The sequence below is a fragment of the Eschrichtius robustus genome, chromosome 12 (assembly GCF_028021215.1).
Source record: "Eschrichtius robustus isolate mEscRob2 chromosome 12, mEscRob2.pri, whole genome shotgun sequence".
Classification (NCBI taxonomy): Eukaryota; Metazoa; Chordata; class Mammalia; order Artiodactyla; family Eschrichtiidae; genus Eschrichtius; species Eschrichtius robustus.
In genome coordinates, this window is record NC_090835.1 from 2,058,451 (window position 1) to 2,082,323 (window position 23,873).

General features: G+C 53.8%; 1 protein-coding gene across 1 annotated transcript in view; it reads right to left on the reverse strand.

Moving 5' to 3' along the window:
- Positions 1–4,962: 4,962 nt before the first annotated feature.
- The window catches only part of EFCC1 (EF-hand and coiled-coil domain containing 1), a 32,022-nt gene continuing 13,111 nt past the window's right edge, over positions 4,963–23,873 (reverse strand). Inside the window, exons 3-8 of the mRNA XM_068559057.1 lie at positions 13,727–13,884; positions 11,296–11,464; positions 10,058–10,199; positions 8,113–8,253; positions 5,904–5,973; positions 4,963–5,099 (exon numbers count right to left, since the gene is read on the reverse strand). Coding sequence (XP_068415158.1) covers positions 4,963–5,099; positions 5,904–5,973; positions 8,113–8,253; positions 10,058–10,199; positions 11,296–11,464; positions 13,727–13,884 — 817 coding nt within the window. The remainder of the gene's footprint in view (positions 5,100–5,903; positions 5,974–8,112; positions 8,254–10,057; positions 10,200–11,295; positions 11,465–13,726; positions 13,885–23,873) is intronic.

Sequence of the window (23,873 nt, forward strand, 5' to 3'; positions counted from 1 at the left end):
GAATGATCTACACATTCTCTTAAGTCCATCTGTTCTAATGTGTCATTTGAGGCTAGTGTTTCCTTATTGATTTTTTTCTGTCTGGATGATCTGTCCATTGATGTAAGTGGGGTGTTAAAATTCCCTATTATTCTGTTACTGTCAATTTCTCCGTTTATGTCTGTCAGTATTTGCTTTATGTATTTAGGCACTCCTATGTTGGGTGCATATTTGCAGTTGTTATATCTTCTTGGATTGATCCCTTGATCATTATGTAATGTCCTTTCTTGTCTCTTGTTGCAGTCTTTGTTTTAAAATCTATTTTTAAAAAAAATTTTTATTTACTTATTTATGGCTGTGTTGGGTCTTCGTTTCTGTGCGAGGGCTTTCTCTAGTTGCGGCAAGTGGGGGCCACTCTTCATCGCGGTGTGTGGGCCTCTCACTGTCGCGGCCTCTCTTGTTGCGGAGCACAGGCTCCAGACACGCAGGCTCAGTAATTGTGGCTCACGGACCTAGTTGCTCCACGGCATGTGGGATCTTCCCAGACCAGGGCTCGAACCCATGTCCCCTGCGTTGGCAGGCAGATTTTTAACCACTGCGCCACCAGGGCAGCCCTTAAAATCTATTTTGTCTGATATAATATCAGACAAAAAAGTTTTTATCCCAACTTTCTTTTGATTTCCATTTGCATGGAATGTCTTTTTTCATCCTCTCACTTTCAGTCTGTGTGTCTCTTTAGATCTGAAGTGAGTCCCTTGCAGGCAACATATATACGTTTTTATATCCATTCAGCCATTCTGTCTTTTGATTAGAACATTTAGCTCATTTACATTTGAAGTAATTTTTGATAGGCCTGTAATTATTGACACTTTAATTGTTTTGGGGTTTTTGTTCCCTCATTCTTCTCTTCCCTTATGATATGATGACTATCTTTAATGTTGTATTTAGATCCCTTTCTCTTTTTTTTTTTTAGTGTTTTCTTTGAGTATATAGCATTATGAGTTTTTTTTTTTTTTAAGATTTATTTATTGATTGATTGCTATGTTGGGTCTTCGATTCTGTGCGAGGGCTTCCTCTAGTTGCGGCAAGCGGGGGCCACTCATCATCACGGTGCGCGGGCCTCTCACTGTCGTGGCCTCTCTTGTTGCGGAGCACAGGCTCCAGGCGCGCAGGCTCAGTAGTTGTGGCTCATGGGCCCATTTGCTCCGCGGCATGTGGGATCTTCCCAGACCAGGGTGCGAACCCGTGTCCCCTGCGTTAGCAGGCAGATTCTCAACCACTGCGCCACCAGGGAAGCCCTAGATTCCTTTCTCTTTTTGTGCGTGTATTATAGATTTTTAGTTTGAGGTTACCATGAGGTTTATATATAGCAATCAATGTATGTGTGATTATTTTAAGTTGCTGACCTTTTAATTTCAAACACGTTTTAACATCCCTGCATTTGTACTCCCCTCCCCTCATAATTACTGTGATTTTTTTTTTTTTTTTTTTTTTTGGCCTTGCTGCATGGCATGCGGGATCTTAGTTCCCTGACCAGGGATGGAGCTTGCGCCCCCTGTCTTGGAAGCGTGGAGTCTTAACCACTGGACCACCAGAGAACTCCCACTGTGATGTTTTTGACATCACATTTTACGTGTTTTTGTGTATCCCTTAACTGCTTACTGTGGATATAGATTTTACTACTTTTGTCTTTTAACCTTCCTACTAGCTTTGCATGTGGTTGATTTACTACCTTTAGTGTATATTTGCTTTACCAATGAGTTTTTTCCTTTCATAATTTTCATGTTTATAGTTGTGGCCTCTTCTTTTTTGCTTAGAGAAGTCTCTTGAACATTTCTTGTAAAGCTGGTCGGGTGGTGCTGTAAAACTTTCGATCTCTCCCTCAAATCTGAATGAGAGTCTGGCCAGGTAAAGTATTCTTGAGTGTAGGTTTTTCCCTTTCATCACTTTAAATATATTGTGCCACTCCCTTCTGGCCTGCAGAGTTTCTGCTGAAAAGTCAGCTGATAGCCTTATGGGCGTTCCCTTGTATGTAACTTGTTGCTTTTTCTTGCTGTTTTTAATGTTCTCTCTTTATCTTTAATTTTTGCCATTTTAATTAGAATATGTCTTGGTGTGGTCCTTTTTGGGGTTGCTCTTGTTGGGATTCTCTGTGATTCCTGGACCTGAATGTCTGTTTCCTTTTCCAGGTTAGGGAAGTTTTCAGCTACAATGTCTTCAAATAAATTCTCTGTCCCTTTTTCTTTCTCTTTTCCTTCTAGGACCCCTATAATGCTAATGTGGGTACACTTGATGTTATCCCAGAGGCCTCTTAAACCGTTTTCATTTCTGTTCTTTTTTCTCTTCAGCTTCAGTGATTTCCACTACTGTCTTTCAATTCGCTGATCTGTTCCTCTGTATCATATAATCTACTGTTGATTCCTTCCACTGTATGTTTTTCATTTCATTTATTGTATTCTTCATCTCTGTTTGGTGGTTCTTTATATTTTTTAACTCTTTGTTAAAAACTTCTGACTTCTCACTCTGTTCATCTATTATTCTCCTGAGTTCTTTGATTATCTTTATGATCATTACCTTGAACTCTTTCTTGGGGAGATTGCCTATCTCTGCTTCACTTAACTCTTCTGGAGTTTTATGTTATTCCTTCATTTGGAACACATTCCTCTGTCACCTCATTTTGCCTAATTTGCTATTTTTATTTCTATGTATCTGGTAGGTTGGTTACATTACCCAACTTTGGAGAAGCAGCCTTTTGTAGGAGATGTTCTATGTGTCCCAGCGGTGCACTCTCCTCCAGCCAGGCTATATGCCATAGGGTGCCCCCTATGTGGACTGCGTAGGTCCTTCTGTTGTGGCAGGCTGACTACTGTGGGTGGTCTGGTGGGCGTGGCTGGCCCTGGTCCAGTTGGTTGCCTTTTTTCTTTTAATAATATTAGCATTAGCTGGATACGTGGTTTCCCAGCTATAGATGATATTTCCCAGCATCCCTTGCAGCTAGGTATGGCCAATGGGATGAGAGTAGAGGAGATGTGAGCCAGAGTGCCTGACCCTTCCCTTCCTCTCTCCTCCTTCCTGTGGAGGGCAGATGCAATGCTGGTGAATTGGCTTCCACCATGCAAAGGAGGATGACACCCTAGGGCAAGGCAGAGCAACAGAGTGGAAGGAACCTTGATCCCTGGGTGACTCCATGGAGCAGAGCTGCTCTGTCAACCAGGACCACTCACCTCTGGACTGTTACAGGAGAGAGAGTTCTATCCTGTTTGACCCAGAGTATATCGGGATCTCTTTTATCAGGGTGGTTTAGCCTGTACCATAACTAATCCAGACCCCAAGCCGGGGGTTTCCTAGCCAGAGACAGCTGGAAGTGGTAGGAATTGTGTGAGATACGAGGTTAGAAAACAGGCCTCGGTCCAGTCTTGGATGCTAATTTGCTGTGTGATGCTGGGTAGCTCATCCAGCCTCTCTGGGCACCTCTACATCCTAGTCCACATTATAAACTTGCCTCCAATGAGATGAGGTTTCGTACAAGACACGAGGCTGGGCATTGTCCTCCAGCCCTCCCTGTGGTTCCTGCCCGGGAGTGCCTGCTGGTCCCGGGCTCCCCTGATCTCCCTCCCCCGCGGTTCCCCTTCTGTGTCCCCATGACTCTGCTCCAGCCCCCTGGCGACCCCGTGCTCCCAGAGTCCTGTAGCCTCCTGTCTCCTCCCCTCTGCTCCACCCTCTGGGAGGCAGGTCAGAACCCTCCAGGGCCCCCATTGCCTGGGGGATGGAGTCCTAAACCCTCGTCTGTCATCAAGGCCCCCCTGACCTGCCCCATCCCTCCCTGCCAGGCGCCCCCGTCCCTGCCAGGCGCCCCCAGCCCTGCCAGGTGCCCCCGTCCCTGCCAGGCGCCCCCGTCCCTGCCAGGCATCTGCCCTCGTCCTGCCAGGCATCCGCCCTCGTCCTGCCAGGCATCCGCCCTCGTCCTGCCGTCTCTCCTGCTTCATTCTCCTTGGCTCAAACTGATCCCTCTCAGCTGAGCTCTCAGAACCCTCTCTTCTTTTTTTTTTTTTAATAAAAATATTATCAAACCATTACCTTTGATAATTGACTTTATTTGTGGAGTTTTTTGTATACACAAAAATTTTAATTTTCATATATTCACATATGCCTTCACATTCTTACATAGCTTTGGGGTTTGCAGTTTTAATTAAGAACCCTCTCTTCTACCTCAGGGTAGCCCGGATTTCACCCACGTTGCAATACTTGGCAACGTATCTGTCTCCCCTACAAGAGTTTAAGGTAGATGAGACCAGGCAGCTTGTCCTCCTCCTTCCTGTGACCCCATGAGGCCTGGTACCTACTGTGTGCTCAGGAAGGAGGGGCTCTGGGTTCTGTACTAATGGGGGCCCTTTCTGGCACCACACTTTTGCTCTCGCTGTTACCTCACATGAAATGCCCTTCCCTCCTCTCTGCCTATCTAAATCCTATCCCTCTTCTAGAGCTAGTTCAAGGCCAGCCCCACCAGGAAGCCTGCAGTGATCACGCTGCCCCCCTTGGAGTTCCCCCAGCCCTGCCTGGCCTTCCACAATTCCTGAGGCATGAGTAGTTTCCCCAGGGGACGGGGGGACACAGAGTCCCTGCGGCAGGCATGCTGTGGGGAGGAAGGGGAGGAGACCCTGGGAGCCCAGGGAAGGGATTCTGGACTGGACCGGGCAGAAGAGTGTGCAGCTCCACTCCAAGGGCAGAGGAGACTGCAGCAGGTACAGGCTGATCCAGCAACCGTAGGGCAGTGTGGACCCTGGCAGCAGGAATGCAGGGGCTGCAAGGGAATCTGGGAGGAATCCAAGGAAGGGATGGCTGCCGGGCTCTGAACTTGGGCCAGTCTCAGAAGGAGGCTGCACCTCCAGGGTTCTGAGGATGTGATGGTGGCCAGGCTGTTCCTCGAGGCTGGTCTGACGGTGGCCAGGCTGCCCAGGGGGCCCACAGACTGGGCTAGCAACCTCAGCAGGAGATGAGGAGGGAGTTGCTGAGTGCTGGAGCTGCAGAGGCTGGTGCCGAGGGCTGTCTACGCAGGAGCTCACAGCCAGCCAAAGCTCGGTGCAGGGCATCCAGCATGGCTGAGGGGCCAGACGTCCCCTCTGGAAAGGAAGAGTGGGCAGCAGGGCGGGTCAGTCTGCTCATTCTGGCCCACAGAGCTGCTCCCCCTCCTCCCTGGGCCCTCCCCAGCCCTGTTCAGCTGTCCCCCACTCTTGCTCCTCTCCCACTGAGGACCCTGGGGAAGGGACCTTCTAATGCACAGTTTCTGACCTCCTCCTTGGTGCCAGGGACCATTCAGGGCACTGGACATACCTGAGCCCTGCCCATTAGTGCCCAGTGAGGCCAGCGAGCAAATGCTTATCACCAGTCTGTCTCCCCGTCAGCCTGTGAGGCCCTGTCAGGCAGGAGCCGGCCTTGCTCCTCCTGATTTCGTTGGGCACAAGCTGGCACTGATGAGATTCTGCTGCCCTGAACTTTGTCTAAACAACGGGGCCACGTGGCCTAGTACTTAAGGGAGAGAACTGAGGTCTTAGCACAGCTGGCCCTTGGCCTCTCTGTGCCTCCATCTTCCCACCTGTGGAATGGGTATGACAACAGCCCTTCCTCCGCAGTAAGCCCAGGACTGTGGGCGAGTCTAAACTGCCCACGGGGAACTGCCTGGCTCCCTCGGGGTCTGGCCACACTGGCTTCTGTTTGGCCTTTTCCCTGGGGTGTCTGCTCCCTGCTCTTGTCAAATAGCACCTTCAGCTTCCCGAAGCCTGTTCCTGAATGCACCCTTTGCGGGTGGGCAGGGCAGGAATGGGGTGGCGTTTTGCAGCCCAGACACTTAGGACAGAGGTGCTAGGTCAGGATGCCCTCCGGCTGCAGCCAGGCTCTGGAAGATGGGGGTCAGGGGGCTCACCTACCACGTGCAGGGTCCCTGCAAGCGTCCAGTGTGCTCAGCAAAATCTTCCCCAGGGCTCTTTTCGATACGTTCTTCAAAAGAAATGGAGGGCGGGTGGCACTTGGTGGCCCTTGAGAGCTTCTTTGTGGCTCCCTGCGGCAGATGGAGTACCCCTGCCCATGGTCCCTCCCTGGCCCCCACCCCTAGGGTGGCCACACTGCCCAGACTCTAGGTGGGTGATGTAGCAGCATGCAGGACCCACGTGCTTACAGATTACTGTCCTTGTGCCCAGGTCGGCACTTGGGAAACGACTGTGAACAGAGATGATGCGCCAGCTCCTTTAATCCTTGAAAGAGCTTATTTGACTCTCATTTTAAGCAGTGAAAAAAGCAATTCCGGGGACTTCCCTGGTGGCGCGGCGGTTGAGAATCCGCCTGCCAGTGCAGGGGACGCGGGTTCGAGCCCTGGTCCGGGGAGATCCCACGTGCCGCGGAGCGACTGAGCCCGAGCGCCGCAACTGCTGAGCCTGCGCTCTAGAGCCCGCGAGCCGCAGCTAGAGAAGCCACCGCAGTCAGAAGCCCGCGCACCACTACAAAGAGTAGCCCCCGCTCGCCGCACCTAGAGAAAGCCCGCGCACAGAAACGAAGACCCAACGCAGCCAAAAATAAATAAATAAATATTTAAAAAATTTAAAAAAAAAAAACAAAAACAAAAAGCAATGCTGAGAAAATGAGAAATCGGCCCAAAGCCACCCAGCTGGGAGATGGAAGAACCAGCATTTGCCCTCAGGCTCCGTGGCCCAGAGCTGTGCTGGGAACCACTACCCTCACAGCCCACAGGTGCGGGGCTGCCACTTGCCACTCTCCCAGGCTGTGTCACATCAGGCTGGGCCTCGGTAGCCCTACATCCTGGGCAGCCTGAAGCGCAGGCAGAGCCCACTTCAAACCCTGAAGACCTGTGTTCACATCCTACTTCCATCTCATAGTGGCTGTGCAATCCTGGCTAAGTTAGTGTCTCTTAAGAAAAATTTTTAAATGGTTTGCTGATGCTATTTAGAAATATTGATTTCTGTGTTATGATTTTTTAAAAAATTGGGCACCTTGCCAAAGAACCACAATAATTTGCCTTTAGATTCTCTTCGGTATTCTATGTGGATAAATGTGATACATAATTACTAAGCACTTTGTTTCTTCCTTTCCGGTCCTTACATCCCTTCTTTTTCTTTTTATTTATTTATTTATTTATTTATTTATTTATTTATTTTTGGCTGCGTCGGGTCTTCGTTGCTTTGTGCGGGCTTTCTCTAGTTGTGGTCAGTGGGGGCTGGTCTTCGTTTCGGTGCGCGGGCTTCAGTAATTGTGGCTTGTGGGCTTAGTAGTTGTGGCTTGCAGGCTCTAGAGTGCAGGCTCAGTAGTCGTGGTGCATGGGCTTAGTTGCTCCGCGGCATGTGGGTTCTTCCCGGACCAGGCCTCGAACCCGTGGCCCCTGCATTGGCAGGCGGATTCTTAACCCCTGCGCCCCCAGGGAAGCCCACATCCTTTCTTTTTCTTGTCTTACTGCATTGGCTAGAACCTCTATGTGGCACAAGCAGTGATGACAGGCATGCTTGTCTTGATTCTGATTTTTAGAAGGATTCCTTCTAACATTTCACTAATAAGTGTGAGGTTTGTGAGAGGCAGTTGGCTGAGACTCCTAATCTGATTAAGGACGATCCCTCCTGTTCTTAACTTGCCGAGAGGTTTTATAATGAGAGGAGCTGTTACTGACTGTTCACCTATTGAGATGAACACGTGGTTTTTCTCCTTTTAATCTGCAGTGTGGTGTACTGTGTTGATAGATGTTTGATCTTGAATCATCTTTGAATTCCTGGGATAAATCCAACTTAGTCATGTTGCATTTCTTTAAACACTGCCAGATTTGGTTTACTAATATGCTATTTAATATTTTTGCATCCATATTTAAATACGACAGTAGCTTATCATTTTCCTTTCTTATTATATTTATTGTTCTCTGGGTTTGAGATCAAAGTTATATTAACTTCATAAAATGAATTAGAGAGCCTCCCCTTTTTTTGGATTAGCTTCCCTGAGCTCTTTCTACATCTGGAAGTAGAGGTGACACCTGCCCACGTGGGGAGAGCTCAGAGGCAGTCCCCGACACAGGCCGGGCTCCCCAGCCCCGCACCCCGAGCTCCTCCCCCGCCCTGGCTGTGCCAGCTCCCGTGAGCCTACCAGGTCCCGGAGCCTCCGCAGGAGCTGCAGCACATCCTCCAGCTTCTCCTCCAGCAGGGACAGCCGCACCCGCTCTGTCTCCACCATCTGCAGCTCCAGCCTCAGGTGCTCGTTCTCTTCGACCTTCTGCTGCAGCTCCGCCTGTGGGGACCAACGGGCTCAGCGCCTGCCCTGCTGCCCTCTGCCCCATACTCACAGCACCATCCCCAGGCGGGGCCCATGGCCTGCCTTGACCCTTTCACAGAGGTCATCTCATCTGGCCCCCCGAAGCCTGCCAGGTGGCCAGGCAGATAGAAGCCCCACCGTCTCCCCAGGGATGGCACCGAGGCCCAGAGAAGCTGGATGCCGGGCCTAAGGCCACACAGTGAGTCAGGCTGATGTAAGAATACACATCCTTCCTCTTCTGGTGGAAGGACTCCATCCTCCCTTCTCTTCTCTATCCATCTGCTTTTTCTTTTTGAAGTTTTTTGGCTGCAAGCAACAAAAACCGATCTGGCTAGTTTGAACAGAAGGGGAATTCACTGGCAGGCTAGTGCCTTGTTCCCAGAACAGACTGGAAGCTGGAGAACCTCAGGACGAGGCAGAGAAACATCTCGAGCCTCTTGTCCGGGTGCTGCAGCTGAAAACACTCTCCAGCCACTCCCCCCCACCCCCGCCTCGGGACAGAGAGCCCCAGGAGAGGGGCCCGACCGGCCCAGCCACAGTCACTGGCCCACCCCTGGCCAGGGGGCACTGACGCTGTCGATCCCATCCAAATACCAGAGGGTGGATGGTGGGAGGTCGCAAAATGTTGCATGGCCACCTGCCTTCTAAAGCAGGGATGGCAGGAGTGAGGCAGCCCCCTCTCTTAGCACCGATGGAGGGAAAGAGAAACAGCCGAAGGCATGGTGCCATTGGACGCTCAGCTTCAGGCAGGAGATTGGAGGCCTGGCAACATGGTCTGTGGCTCTCAGGAACTGAGCTCCCCAGCCGCCTGTTTGAGATTTAATTAGAAAGGAGTGGTCGCTATGCCCTTTGGAACTGTATCAGATCACAGATATGTTTAAAAAACAAAAGAAAACAAAACAGTATGGATTTAGAATTTCAGGTATATAAATATAAAACTCTTTTATCAAAATCAGTTTGCAAACGTGCATTGTGCTAGAGGGCTTAGTGAAATAATAACTTTCCATAGCATTCCATGTTTGATTACTATGGAACAGGGAAGTTGCCATGGTGTAGACAGATGAGAAAAAAAATGCTAAGTGTTCTTGTTGAGATGGAGACAGACACCTCTCTTGGTGTTGCCCAGCGCCACCCTCCTCCTCCACAACAAACTCACTAACTTTCCTTGAGGGAAGTGTCCCTCTTCCACTTCATCTGACTTTGATGGACCTGCGCCAGTCATGGGACCCTGCCCGCCTACCACAGGGATTGGCCCTGGCATGGGCACATGACTGAGCCTGGACCATTGGAGTTCTTCCCTGGGATTTAATGTACTGGGCTATTATTGTTCCCCTGGGGTTTCTTCAGTGGGCTGATGGGAGCCTAGAGCTGCCTGTGGTCCTACCTTCCCTTTCCCTGCCACATGGAGCAAGCCCCTCTGAAGTAGGGGAAAGTGAGGTCAGGACCCAGAAAAATACAGAGCAGATAGGTGGAGGCAATCTGAGTCCCTGGATCCATCTTAGGAAGCTGAAGTGCCTGAAGCTCATCTTAGCTGTTCTTTTGAAACTGTTCTCCCAGCTCCGTATTCTAATAAATTCCTGTTTTTCACTCGAGCTAATCTGAGATGTATCCTTTAACTTGCAACCAAAATATTCTCCATTAGATCTAAATCATCTTCTCTCTGAGTCTTGGTTTACGCATCTGTGAATGGGGCATAGCCCTTGGCTGAGATCCCTCAGTTCTTCTGCCTGTGAGAGACTCTAGCATTGGTCCAGCTCTCAGCCTGTGGGACTCAGCTGACCTCCTCCCCTGGTGTCCCCAGGGTCTTCCCACTGCAGCCCTGGGTCCCCAGCTGCTCCAGCTCCCCCAGGGCACGGGCATGGTCGGCACTGCCAAAGCGGGTGAAGTAGGTCATGAGCTTCTTGGCCGTCTGGTCATCACACCTGCAGCGAAGGAGAGTGCCAGCACTGAGGGAGCTGCTTTCCAAAGTCTGCTCCAGCCTGGGAGGGGGGGTGTTATCACCAAGGCTGTCTCCCCTGAAAGCTAAGCGGGGCTATGGCACCCCCTGCTCACCCATCCCCACGGCTCCTCATCTCATCAGAGCAAAAGCCAGAGGCCTCGCCCACTCTGCCCCGTGACCTCCCGACCTCCCTCCCACCCACCTTCACTCATTCTACTCCAGCCACCGCAGGCTCCTTACGGCCCCTCCTACATGCCTCTGGGCCTTTGCACTTGCTGTTCCCTCTGCCTGGAATGCTTTTCCCTCATTTCCTTCAGGGCTCTGCTCAAACAGCACCTTCTCAGAGGCCCTCGCAGCATGTCCTGCCCCTGCCCCGCCTCTCCCTCACACCTGTCACCACTCACTGGAACAGAGGCTCCAGGGCAGAGGGCCTGTCTTGGTTAGTGCTGTTTTCCTGGTGCCCCCAAATTTGTTTGGCACAGAGTAGGTGCTAAGTATATGTTTGTTGACTTAAAGGGTTGGTGATAACAATGACCGTGGAAAATCAACTGAACTTTACAGTATAATTTAAAAAGTCAAGGCCGCCCCCCAGTGGAGTACCTGCTGGGATCGGGCACCCGTGGGGCATTTTACAACCTCGATGGAGAATCCTCACAAAACCTCTGCCCGACAGGTGTTACTGTCCCATCTGAGAGACAGGAAGACTGAGGCTCAGAAGTTGGGCGACTTGGCCGGGGCGCCCCAGGTGTCAGGAGCAGTGGGTTAGGAAAGGGACCGATGTGTTGAGGGTCCCACTAGAGCTTTGGGGCAGGTCCTGGGACCGCGGCCAAGGCAGTGAGAATCAGTGGGAATTAAACCACCAGGAACTGTGCCTTGGCTCGTCTCATTTCACCCTCACCCATTGCCGGGGGCCGTCTTCTCCCCTCCCCCAACAGATGAGGGGACAGAGCGTCAGAGGGCAGGGAGGTGACCCAGGCTGGACGTGAATCAGGGTCTGTCACTGCATGGAGGGGCTGCCCTGCGCTTCCAGGACGACTGGGAGAGCCCGCCCCCCGGCGCCCGGTCCTGGCCGTCCTCACCAGCATACGCACCCGCTGCCGCAGCTGGAGAGGCCGGCCAGCAGGGCCTTGACCTCAGCCGGTGGCCGCCGCGCCTCCTGCCACTTCCCACTGTCGTCCTCCTCGTCAGAGGCGGCCTGGCCCTCGACCGAGCGGAACAGCTGCTCGTCCGCTGCTGGAGAAGCACGGGCTGCAGGTGAGGGACAGAGGGAGGGGAAGCAGACAGCTCTCCTGCGGGGAGCGGGGGGAGGGGAGAGAGGCCCTGGTGCCATCTCCCCTCCCGGTCCCCAACCCCCTCCGCCAGACAGTGGCTCTCCCACCTCCTTGGCCTGTGCCGTGCGGCCCCCTCCCGTGTGCCTGGCCCGGGACCCCCTCCCTGGGTTTCACACGGGGACACTGGGAGCGAGGAGCCCTCCTCTCTTCTCTGCTGAGAAGCCAGGGCCCATCTGTGCCCTCAACGGGCGTGTTATTTCCCACTGAGGACACGGTGATCCCAGCCAAGGGGGCCAAGACCCTCTCTCGGGCTGGGCTGGGGCTCTGCAGGGCTCGGGCACCCAGTGAGCCGATCTTCAGCTCTCAGGGATGTGCAGGGAGGGGTGTCACACGTGTGACTCCAGGTGATCCCCGACGTGGCCATGCCTCCTGGCGCACTCCAGCCGGAATGAGCGTCAGAAACCCCGGGCTATGTCGTGCCCGCCTGGGGTCCGGCTGCCCGGCGTCAGGCCCCGTCTCCGGGGGCACCTCCACTCCACCCTGGCTCGGGGGACGTGTGAGTCCAGCCTGGCCGGTCAGAGCGCAGGCCACCCAGCCACATGACTGGTGCAGGCAGGGCCAGGGATCCAGCGTAGCCAGGGAGAGCCGGGCCAGAACTTGACTCAAACTTCCAGGGAAGGGTGACACCGCTGTTCCTCCAGCCTGGGGTCTGGAGGGCGTGGGTCTGGGCTGCTGGGGGCCGCCTTGCCAGTGTGAGGGGAGCCCATGCACGGGACGGCAGGTGAGGCCGGCAGGGATGGGGTCTGCTGACACTCTTGGGCTTTTAAGTGAATTATGTGAAGCAGCAAGTTCCCTTTAACTAGAGCCGGTTCAGGCCGAATGGCCTGACACTCCCGGACAATGTCCTGACTGGCACGGCCGTGGAACTGTCCACCTCCCCGCCCCCAGGGGATCACACGCAGCAGCTTGGGGGTGGGCCTTGGCACCTGTATTTCTTTTTTTTTTTTTTTTTAATTAATTAATTAATTTGTTTTTGGCTGCGTTGGGTCTTTGTTGCTGCGCATGGGCTTTCTCTAGTTGCGGTGACTGGGGGCTACTCTTCACTGCAGTGCGTGGGCTTCTCATTGCGGTGGCTTCTTTTGTTGCGGAGCACGGGCTTCTCATTGCAGTGGCTTCTCCTGTTGCAGAGCACAGGCTCTAGGCACACGGGCTTCAGTAGTTGCAGCACGGGGGCTCAGTAGTTGTGGCTTGCGGGCTCTAGAGCGCAGGCTCAGTAGTTGTGGCGCACGGGCTTAGTTGCCCTGCGGCATGTCGGATCTTCCTGGACCAGGGCTTGAACCCGTGTCCCCTGCATTGGCAGGCGGATTCTTAACCACTGCGCCACCAGGGAAGTCCCTGGGCACCGTATTTCACGAGGCTCCTGGGTGATCCTGGCCAGCTGGCAGGTTTGGGAACCACTGGCTCCGGTGTCCTGATTTTGGACACCCAGCTGGGTGGGCGCAGGGCCGTTCTGTTTTGTCTCAATAAAAAGTGTCCCAGACCCAAGAGAACAGGGTTGAGGTGGCTGGTCCATGACTTTTTGATTATGTGTGTTTCCAATATTGACGATTTGTTCTTCGTTGTGGGAATTTCCTGATGATGTGTGTGTGTGTGTGTGGTGTCATTATCGTCACAGTCGTCCCGGTGCCCGAGGCAGGGGCAGTAGGGGCTCTGAAGGCGGGTGGGAGGGATGGCACCCAGCAGCCCATCCACTCCTGCCTGTAGCTGGGCTGGAAGAGCCCTGAGAGCCCTGGGGCACTGGCTCAGACAGCTTTTCTCTCCTTTCCTCCTGATGCTCCACAGCCACCAGACCCAGGTTCCTAAGATGATGGGCCTCTCTGCGCTCTTCTTGAGGGGTGACCGTCCAGCCCTACTTACACACCTCTTATGGTGGGGAGCTTACTCCACCCCAGCTCCCTGGCCCGACCCACCCCTACACGGGATTGACAAGAGACATATTCTCCCATGCTGAGCCAGAAGCTGCCTCCCTGGATCCCACCCTCCCCCACTGGGTGTCTGCTCTCAGGCCCGGGTGTAGTGGGGGCTGGGGGCTGGGGACGCCCAGCCTCAGCAGGTAGGGGATGGGGTTCTGTCTGGAGGCCAGATTGCAGCATCAGCTCAGACAGGACCCTGGGAGCAGGGCTGGGGCACAGCCTGGTCAGTCGTGAGCTGGCAGCAAGCCTGGGTGTGCGGGACGAACCTTCATCCAGGGGTCTGCTCCCCGAGCTGCTGTCGGACCCCCAGGCTCCCTCTGGAAGGAGGTCTGGGCCTCTGGTCCCACCATTCTCAGGTTCACTACTCTTGGCTTCTGGCTCTGGGCTGGCTCGTGGTGAGGTTGGGAGGTGGGTATCCTCCGACCTGTGGGTGTGGGAAGACACAGGTGTTGAGAGGGAGGGGGCTCAGCCAGTTCCCTGCGGGAGAGCGTGGGGTATGGGCCCGCCCTTCTCCACTCCTTGCTCTGCACAGCTAAGCTGTCTGTGACATGCCTGCAGAAGACCCTGTTGGTCTCTGTGGCTGACCCCATTGGCTCCCTACCCAGTGGCCAGTATGGCCGAGTCAGCCTTCCACGGTGGATATTCACCCAGCCTCCCTTGCAGCTAAGACGTAGGCTTGTAACTGAATTTTAGCCCATGAGACTAAAGGCAAAATCTTCTGAAGAGCATCTGCATCCAGGAGGGCCGGGCAGGGGTCCTTGATTCCAACCCCAGCGCTGCCAGTAGGAACTGGCAATGGGACTTGGGCTCCATTTTGCAGGTGGGTCACTGGAGCCGATGCCTGAGGTCCTCCCAGCTGTGACGGGGTTCTTGCGGTCGGGCCTCTGCGAGAGGGCAGGGACCCGGAAGCCACTGGCTTGGCCAGGAGCTCCTCTGGCCGCGTGCCGGCCAGGGGGACCACGGCAGCTGTCCCGGAGTAACTGGGACACGGGGAGAAGGCACTACAGAGAGCCTGAGCAGGTGTGGGCGCCCAGGGTTGGTCAGGTGAACTCACCACCCAGAGGACCATCTGCTGAGCCAAACAAGTGGGGGTCTGCAAGGTTGTACATGAGGCCCAGGGTGAGCCATCCGCCGCTTGGGGCCATTCAGCACCCCCTCCCCAGGGGTGACAGCGCCCCGATTGTCCCCGCCCCCAGCCACAGGCTGCTCACCTGCTCAGAGGAGGGCGTAGCACACAAATCAGCATAACCCCACCCCCAGCCACCATGATAGGCTAAGGGCTGCACAGGTAGCCAATGAGATGCAAGGAGCTGTAGGCTCGGGGAATTTCCCCGAAACAGAGGCAGCCTCTTCCCAACCGAGCAGGGGTGCCGTGGGGAGATGTGACAGTCACCTGTGACTCTTAGGGGGCCACCTGGAGACGCTGGGGGCTACGGATAGAGCCTAACAATGACGGCAATAGGAACGGATCCTTGGTAACATTATTAGAGTTGCTGGATCAGGCTCTGCCTGAAGCTAGAGCTAAGCCTAACCTTTTGTGTTTTATGAGCCAGTAACTCTGACTGATAAAGTCCTGCATTCAGGCTCCCCCAGTGCAAGCCGAGAATGGGAAGGTGCTTGGCAGTAATCAGTGTGAGACCCCCCCCGGATGGGGATTCTTGGTTCAAAGAGAAACCGTGTGATTAGAGCTTAGGTCATATCATTTGAGGTCCACCTGGGCAGGTGACAGTCCCTTTCAATTCCAGAGGCTCAGACCACAGCCAAAAGAAGAGAAGACACAGGGGTATAGGGTCATTGCCTCCAAGACTCAGGGGAGGAGGCAAGTAGCCTTTATGTGGCCCCAGAGGGCAGTACTTGACCAGGATGAAGGGGAGGGGGAGCAAAGATGAGAGAGAGTCAAAAGAAGGCAGTTTTAGCTCCCTTTGAGGAAAAACTTTCTCACAAGGACTGCTGACCAAGAATGGAATGGGCTGTGTTGGGAGGTGGTGAGCTTCCTGGCAGAGGAGGTATGTAAGCAGATAAGGGACTTTAATGGGTGGAATTTTGAATAGAGTCAGACTAGGCAATGTCTAAGTCTTCCCACTGTGAGGAATTAATTTTTTCCCTAAATTATTTAAGGGCTTCAACAAGCAAAATGAGATGGGGGGACAGCCCTTATTCAAAGTTTCCTAGCAGAGGCTGGGCCTCCCCTCCCTGCATCCCCTCAGCCACTGGAGTCTCAGAAGCCGGGTCCAAGAGCGACTTCCTGCGTCAACACAACAGTAAACCTTTCAGCATGCTCGCTAGGCGCCAGGCACTGTTCTAGGGCTTTGAACATTTCCTCACAACAACCCCACGTGGTAGGTACCATCGTTCCCCCCCATTTTGCCAGAGTAACTGGCTCAAGCCGCACAGCTCGGAAATGGAGGAGCTGGGTTTACACTCCGGCCCCTGGCTCCAGGCCCGCATCTCAGGGGCCCCGCCAGGTGCAGGGGAAGCTTGCAAGGCAAGCTTGGAATGGCCCAGCCCAGCTGCTGTCCTCGTTAGGTGACCACAGGTCACATGCAACGAAGTGGGGAAGAGGAAGCCGGCGAGGACAGAGTTCGGAGAGTGGGACGGATGAGGGCACACTTTGGAATTTTCCAAGTGCAACGGGGCTGCAGAGAAACAGAGAGGGTGTTACTCTCGTCCAGCAACTGGTCTCTGACGGCCTGTATCGCCGCCCCTCTCTCCGCTGGGTCCATCTGCAGGATCGTTCGCGTGCCACACGGATGAGCTGTGATATCTCCATCTTGAAACAAACGAAACCACCCTCCCGCCATACGGCCCCTCCACCCGCTTCTCTGCCTGCTCTGCTCACATCTTGTCACCCGGCAGCGCCACACTGCCGGGCCTGCAGAGGCAGGGCCGACCCCACATCGCTCCCTCACTGGGCGCCTCCTTCCCTCGGCTGCCGGGAGACGCTCAACCTCCCCTGCACCCTTTCTTGTCTACTCTGCTCGTTCCTCCTCTTCATCCTGACCCCTAAACCCAGCGGCCCTCGGGCCCCACCCGAGGACCTCTTCTCTTCTTCGCGTGCCCTCCCTCTGTAAGGTCTCAGCCAGTGCTGTGGCTTCAAGCACCAGTGGCTTCCAAGTCTGCCTCTAGCTCTGGCTTCTCAGATCTGGTTTCCCGGCGAGCTCCCCAGCGCGGCCGCTGCCTTGGCGTCTCCACCTGGAGGTCCCACAGGATCTCCAGCGCCTCCTTGCCTTCCTCCCTCTGCCCCTCCTGCTGCCCCCCATCCCCGTGTGAAGCGCCATCACCCACTTGGCCACCCAAACAGTGTCCGTTGGGCTTGGCCACCTGGAGGTCATACGCAGGGCCTGGTCCAGGGGGGCCGCGGCAACGGTGCTGGGCAGAGGGCGGCAGTATAGATGCTATTCTGTGACACCGACAATGCCTGGGTCCGTGCAGGCGGGGGTGGGCGGGGAGAGGGGCGCATTCCCTGCCCTCAGGGGTCCTCTGGGTGGAGACACGGGACCATCAGGCAGGGAGAGCAGAGACAGCCCTCATTCTTCAGGGCCGTGCCCGCCGGACGCAGGGCTGGACCTCCCCCAGACAAGGAGGGCGCTGGGGGTGCAGAGCGGGGCGGGCGGCCTGAAGGAGGCAGGACCTGGGGTTGAGCAGAATGAAAGAGGCCTGGGCGGAAGAAGAGAGGTGGCAGGTGTTTGGGGACAGACGGGGGCAGCAGGGCCAGGGTAGAGGCCTCGCAGAGCAGACCAGAGAGCGGGTGAGCTGGCCCTGACCTGGCACCCTGCTCTGGGCTGGGCCTTGGTGTGCTATTCTGGGCAACTCTCATCCCTGGGCTCTGAGGTTGCTGCTTCTCAGAGGACGAAAAGATTATGTCACAGAGGTGTTGGGGGCAGGACGGTGATCCGGACCCAGGTCCACGCCCTGCCCAGCCTGACCTCCCCACGGCCCACTCCCTGCTTCACAGGCCCTGGAAGGCCCCACCGAGCTTCATACTACAGGTGGTGGAAGCATGTGTTAGGCTGACCCAGATGGAATTGCTGACTTTTCCTGCTTTTGACCTGCAAAAGGCCACTTGAGAGTGGTTCAGGGTAAGAGGACACATCTGTGTAATATTTCTTGATTGACTGACTGCAAACCCTCACTGCAGTAGTTTGTGAAAGGCTTTGTTGGAATAGTCCGGCCTTAGAAATCTGACAGCTTTTGGCCCTGGGACCGGACCACAGGGCCCAGTGGTTTAATGAGGGTTCCCCGTAAGAACAGGATCCCTGGGGTTGGCTCTGGGCAGGAGATGGAGTGACCTGGGGGCAGGTGGAGGTCACCTGTGGCCCCCCCTGGGTGGGCTGAGTGCTGTGGCCCCCCTGACTTGCAGCTCCAGCTTCTTTGAATGCTCCAGCCCCAAAGTCACAGAGAGGACCCCGTAACCTGATAAGTATGTGTCTCTTTCCACCCACCCCCAGGCCATCCGCACTTGCTGTCATGGCCAGTTTCTGGAAAACAGCTCTGACCCTGCTCCGAAGCCTTCTGTGTCTTCCCATGGCCGACCTGAGAAGTCCAGATCCCCCCATATTCCAGCCGCTCCCCAAGGGAGTTTCCGCAAGGGATGAAGCTGAGATCTGGAGGAGGAAAGGATATATTTTGTTCCAGAGGGTCCCACAGGTGGCGAGAAGTCCCCCTGCCCGCCTCCACTTCTGCCCACTCTACTCTGGCTGCCAAAGGGAGCAGAGGTCAGCTCTGACCCCCTCCATCTTCCCTGCAAAATGCTTCAGTGGCTCCCTGTGGCCAAGAGAAAGAACGCCAGTGTCCTTAACACAACCTCGAGGGTCCTCCGCGGTCCGACCCGGCCCAGCCCTCCAGCTCATGGCTGCTGATGCCCCCTGGGCATGGCAGAGCCAGACCCACTGACCCTCCGGCGCGTTGCCCTCTGGGTCCTTGCATGTGATGACCACGGCCAGCACCTTACTGTGTGCCAGACGCTGCTCTGAGTGTTTTTTTTTCCCTTATATATACAGATTTAATTTTTAAAAATTGAAATATAGTTAATGTACGTTATGTTAGTTTCAAGTGTACCGCAAAGTGACTCAGTTATACGTGTGTGTATGTGTATGTATATTACATACATACACACATTCTTTTTCAGATTCTTTCCCCGCATGGGTTATTACAAGATACTGAGTAGAGTTCCCTGTGCTCTACAGTAGGTCCCTGTTGTTTACCTATTTATTTTATAGATAGTATGTACGCTCTGAGTGTTTTAATGAAAGAACTCATCTATTCCTCCCAGCAGCCCTAAGAAAAACTTATTCTCATTCCTGCCATTTCACAGATGAGAAAACTGACGTCCAGAGCTGGGGGAACTTGCTGAGACCACGCAGATCCCTCGAGCTGCAGTGTGCACCCATCCCGAGCTAGTTCTGCCTGGAAAACCCTGCTGGTCCTTCAACCACCCACCTGCCGGGTCCCCGAGACAAATGTCGCTTCCTTTCAGAACTTGCCTCCCTACCTGGATGCCCCGAGCTCCCGTGATCTCCAGCGGCTGTTGTGCTGTGTTTCCCCCATCAGACGGCGTTTCCTGGAGGGCAGCCGGCACAGGACAGAGTGGCCCGTCAAGGTTTGTTGAACGATGAACGCGGGAACGGATGAATGACACCATTGGCGGCAGTTCAGGTGACTAGCGGGAGGGCAGGTCAGGCGAGGACAAGCCCAGCGCCCGGGGGGGGGGGATTCCAGCTCCTCCCGTCCCTCTGCTCTTGGATTGTTCCAGAAAGACAGTCAGGAGAACACTGGCTTTGGAGCCACAGACCGGGGGCGAGTCCTAGCCCCATCACTGCCGAGTCCCATGGATGGGGGCTGACAGAGGGGTGGACCCTCCAGGTGAGATGGTGAGGAGGACCTTCCCAAACTGCAGGCATTTTGGGTCACTGGCCCTATTGTTGACTAATACAGATTTCCTTTCATAGGAAACATTATCACCAAGAGTAAAAAGCCAGTGTCTCTTGCCATAAATAGAAGGTGACCAGAAAAACAAAGACAACAAAACAGCCAGTTCTAGCTAGATCCTGTTTTCAGGCTGTTCTTTCTTTGTTAAAAAGAGAGGTTGGCTAAGGGGAGTTAGAGATTCACCAGGTCAGTCCAGGACCTGAGACAACCAGGACTGCAAAGGCCGGCAGAGGCCCTCGCTGGCCTGCGACCCCACGTCCACCCCCTGCCCACCTCGGGCCACTCTCCTCTGGGGGCACGGCGGGGCTGGGGGAACTTCTGGGGCCTGCGGGAACTTCTGGGGCCTGCAGAGATGCCTGTCACCCCACAGGCATAGCGGAGCACCTCCCTCTCAGCTCCAGGCCCTCCTGGGGAGAGGCGGGCCCGCGGCTGCCCACTGTCCCCTCGTGCCCTCACGCCCGGACAGACCGCGTCCTCGTGCCAGCAGGGCGTTCCCTCCAGCTGCGCGCCTCTGCGTGCCGCCCTGAGTCCCGAGTGAGGCTCCCTCTGACGCCTTCTTCCTGCTGGAGCCCGGCGGCCAACACGATCTGACAAGGGCCAGATGTTCCCCTCTACTCCTTCCATTCCTGGCCGCTCACGCCCAGCTCCGGGCCTCCGACGGACAGAGCCTCCCTTGGTTCTGCGATGCAAAGAGGGGGGTTCTCAGGAGCTGCCTAATCTGGGTTCCACCCCGCAGGACCGTGGCTTTGCGGTGTGACGCTCCACAACTGCCCCTGCCCGCCGGCCCCCATCTCAATCCTCTGTTCATTCACCAGTAAACACTGATGGGCCCTGGGGTCCCATGAAGATGAAATGAAATAACGGTACTTTTAAACACGGGGAGCTCCTGCCTCCGTTTAGTATTCAAGGGGATTTTAGGGGGCACTCGGATGAACAGGTGTGTGTGTGTGTGTGTGTGTGTGTGTGTTTTAAACAGTTAAGTATTTAGTATAATGTGTACTAAAGACAATTAATGAACCATTTTAGTTTTATGTTTATGACAGTGATAAAACTTCCTTTTAAATTAAGTAAAAAGAGTGAGATGATTTAAGGAAAAATAGTAACTAAAGGATAACAATACGGGTGCTCTGCAGGTATGGTAAAAGATGACACAGCTCCTAGGAGAGTGTCTGAAATTTGGCAAATGCTTGGGCAGCAGCACATCATAAGCTGTGGGCACTGTCGGAGCCAAGCTCTTGCCCTGTCCCTCAGCCACTCGTTCTGTCCCCCGCACAGCAGAGGACCCCACCGCTAACATACTGACACCCTCTTTTTATAACGGATATTTTGGAACATGCCTGTGCTATCCCTAAATGAGCTAATAGACCCTGTCTTTACATATACTTTGAAAAAATTAATGTGATGCCTTGTGATTTAAAGGAGAGAGAAAGGAATTTTATAACAGACATTTCAATAAGTAAATGCTCAGATATAAAGAAAATTTCAGATGCTTAAAACTATAATGGCTAAGTTTGAATTTGAGGGAGGCAAGGTAATGTTCAGTGGAATGTTGTTGACACTTTTTCCCTATAGTTGACATTTTGAAATAAGGACTAGGAAAAGATATTCAGATAGATGGATGGAGGGACAGATGGACAGACAGATAGACAGATATGCAGACTCCCTGGGACACAGAGTAATGAATGCCAGTGGACACAGGAACTCCTTACCAGCTGGTTAAGCTTCACAAATGTTGCTATCTTCTGTGATATGGTTATGCAATGATGAGGCACCCTTGGAAAATTCCAAACAAATCAAAGTATAACCTTCCCTCAACTCACACAGCATTGCATTCTTGCAAAATTCTTTGTATATTAAACCTGTGCAAAAAAACTGTGTTTGTATGGAAAGCAGGCTTAGGACCTAGGCTCAGATAATTGCAGTGAAAGCAAGTTTTTCGCAGAACGAACACACAGCAGGGCATTTGGAAGTCATGTGGGGTGCAAGGCAATCCTGGTGGGTTGTACAGGGCCTACCTGGAGGCCTGTATCCCTGGAATCCACCCCCAAGTGCTGGGAGCACCGTCCTCCTAGCCACTGAAACAAACAGTCCCTCCCCACAAATTTCCAGAATGTCTCTGGGGGAGATATTGCTCCCATGGAGACACCTTGTCCTCACCACATTCACAGGCTGCAGGAATTAGGGTGTGGGATCTCGGGGGTCATTCCTAGAAATTCTGCCCACCCCCACAGTAGCCATGGTGCTGCCACAGCAAGACAGACACTTCATTGGAAAGAAAGGAGAAGTGAGTTGTTCAAGGCTGTACCCAAGCCAGGGGTTCATGGTTGCAACAACAGAAACCATCATTGAAGCAGGAAAGGAATTGGTGGGCAGGACACCCAGGAGCTAACAGAGTTGATCGGCAGCTTGGAGGGCCAGGCTTGGGCAGAAAGCAAGGGAGGGCAGACCCAGCTGGTGCAGGAGCAGAATTTCTAGGAATGACCCTCAAGATCCCACACCCTAATTCCTGCAGCCTGTGAATGTGGTGAGGTATCACTCCTGGGATAGTGTTATGTTATATGGGACAGTTGACCTTAAGCTGTGTCACCTCGTCACACGTGTCCCTTTAAAAGCAGAGAACTTTCTTGGCTGGTGCAGAAGAGGAAGTTAGGGAGATGTGAAGTGTGAGAAGGACTTGGGTCGTTGCTGGCTGGAGGATGAACAGGGACACAGGAGATGGCATGTAGAGAGCGACCGTTGCTGACAGTCAGCAAGGGATGGGGATCTCAGTCCTACAACCACAAGGATCTGAATTCTATTAACCCCCAGGTGAGCTTGGAAACAGATTCTTCCCCTCAGCCCAAGGTCAACAGCACCTTAATTTCAGCCTTGTGGGAGCCTAGGCAGAGAACCCGGGCGAGCCTGCCTGGACTTCTGGCCTGCGGAATGTGAGATCATAAGTGGATGTTGTTTTGAATGCCTGCATTTGTGGTAATTTGTTATGGTTGCATAGGAACCAAATACAGCAACCCAAACAATCACACCCCATCTGTCTTGTTGGCACAATCTCAATTATTCCATCAGGCGCTGAGTGGCCAAGTGCTCCCAGACAGGAGATCTGATTGGTTTAAGCTGATCATGATTATTCCTTCCTTTTGCCAAGGATTGGTTTAGGAACAAGCATGTGACGTGATCCTGGCCGATGAGAGATGAAGGGAGGTCTTCCAGGAGGGTCTCTGGGAACAGAGAAGTTGAAGAAGGAAGTTATTTTTCTGTCTCTGGATGTGGCAGTGATGCCTGGGCCATGGCGACTATCTTGTGACCATGAGGGGCCTTTGCTGATAGGCCAAGATGACAGGCTAAGAGTCGAAAGATGGAGAATTGGGTCCTTGCAAACATCACTGAGCTGCTGTCCCCTGGACTTCTCATGCAGGATTATCAATGTCCCTGTGGTTTAAGCCACTGTGAGTTGAGTTTTCTGTTACTTGCAGCCTAAAGCACTGTCACTGATAAACACTTCACAGCACTGCTTGGGGGTTAAATGAGGTTGTGTACGTGAAGTCGTTAGTGCAGTGCATCATGACCACAGGTGCACAGAAACGCTGGCCTCTGTCCCCTCCTGCCTCAACCCCTGGTTGAGTCAGGGTTCAACCAGAGAAGTGGGGCCAGTAGGGGATGCCCATCTACATCCACGTCTGTAGCTACAGTGCTGTCTCAAGAGCTTTGTAACCAGGAAGTGGCCTCTGTGCTTGTGGGGCCAGCTCAGCGAGTCTGAAATCCAGAGGCAGGGGAGCGCACAGGCGGGCTAGACCCTTGGGCACAGCAGAAACTGTGTCCACAGGTGGAACCTCTTGGTTTCGGGGAAGCCCTCAGCCTTGCTTTAAGGTCTATCGAGTGATTAAATGGGGCTCACCCAGATTAACCAGGATCATCTCCCTTACTCAGAGTCAACTGGTTAAAGACTTTAATTCATATGCAAAATGCCTCAAGGTTAGTGCTTTAATGACTTGGGCTGGAACCAAGTAACTCAGCAAGGTGACCCAGCCAGAGACCATCACACCCCTGGATTCAGCTTTTTCTGAAATGGATAGAAAACATTACTCTCATTTGCTTCCCTCTCTGCATTCAACCCTCTGACACCCAGTGGCCCCCGAGCTTTGGGAAGCTGCGGGGCAGACAGGACATGCAGGGCCTGGCCAGGGCTGGCCAGGAGTGAGGTCGCCAGGCAGCCAGAGGTCCTGAAGGCTCACACACCGCTGCCTTTGCTGTGTGGCGTTTCCTGAGTGAAGGCTTGCAGGAAACAGAGACGGGTGTGTGAAAACAAAAGAACAACAGTAGGAAGAAGAGCTTGAGGGGGGGCCTTGGAGGAAGAGCCGAAAATAAATCCTGAAGAGGGGAGTGTGCAGACAGGCCTCGGGGCCTGGGAAGCCTTTTTGACTGTTCCTCGTTTCTGGTCCCTACCTGAATGCGGGGCACCGCCTCTACTGGGGGATGGGGGCAAGGGGG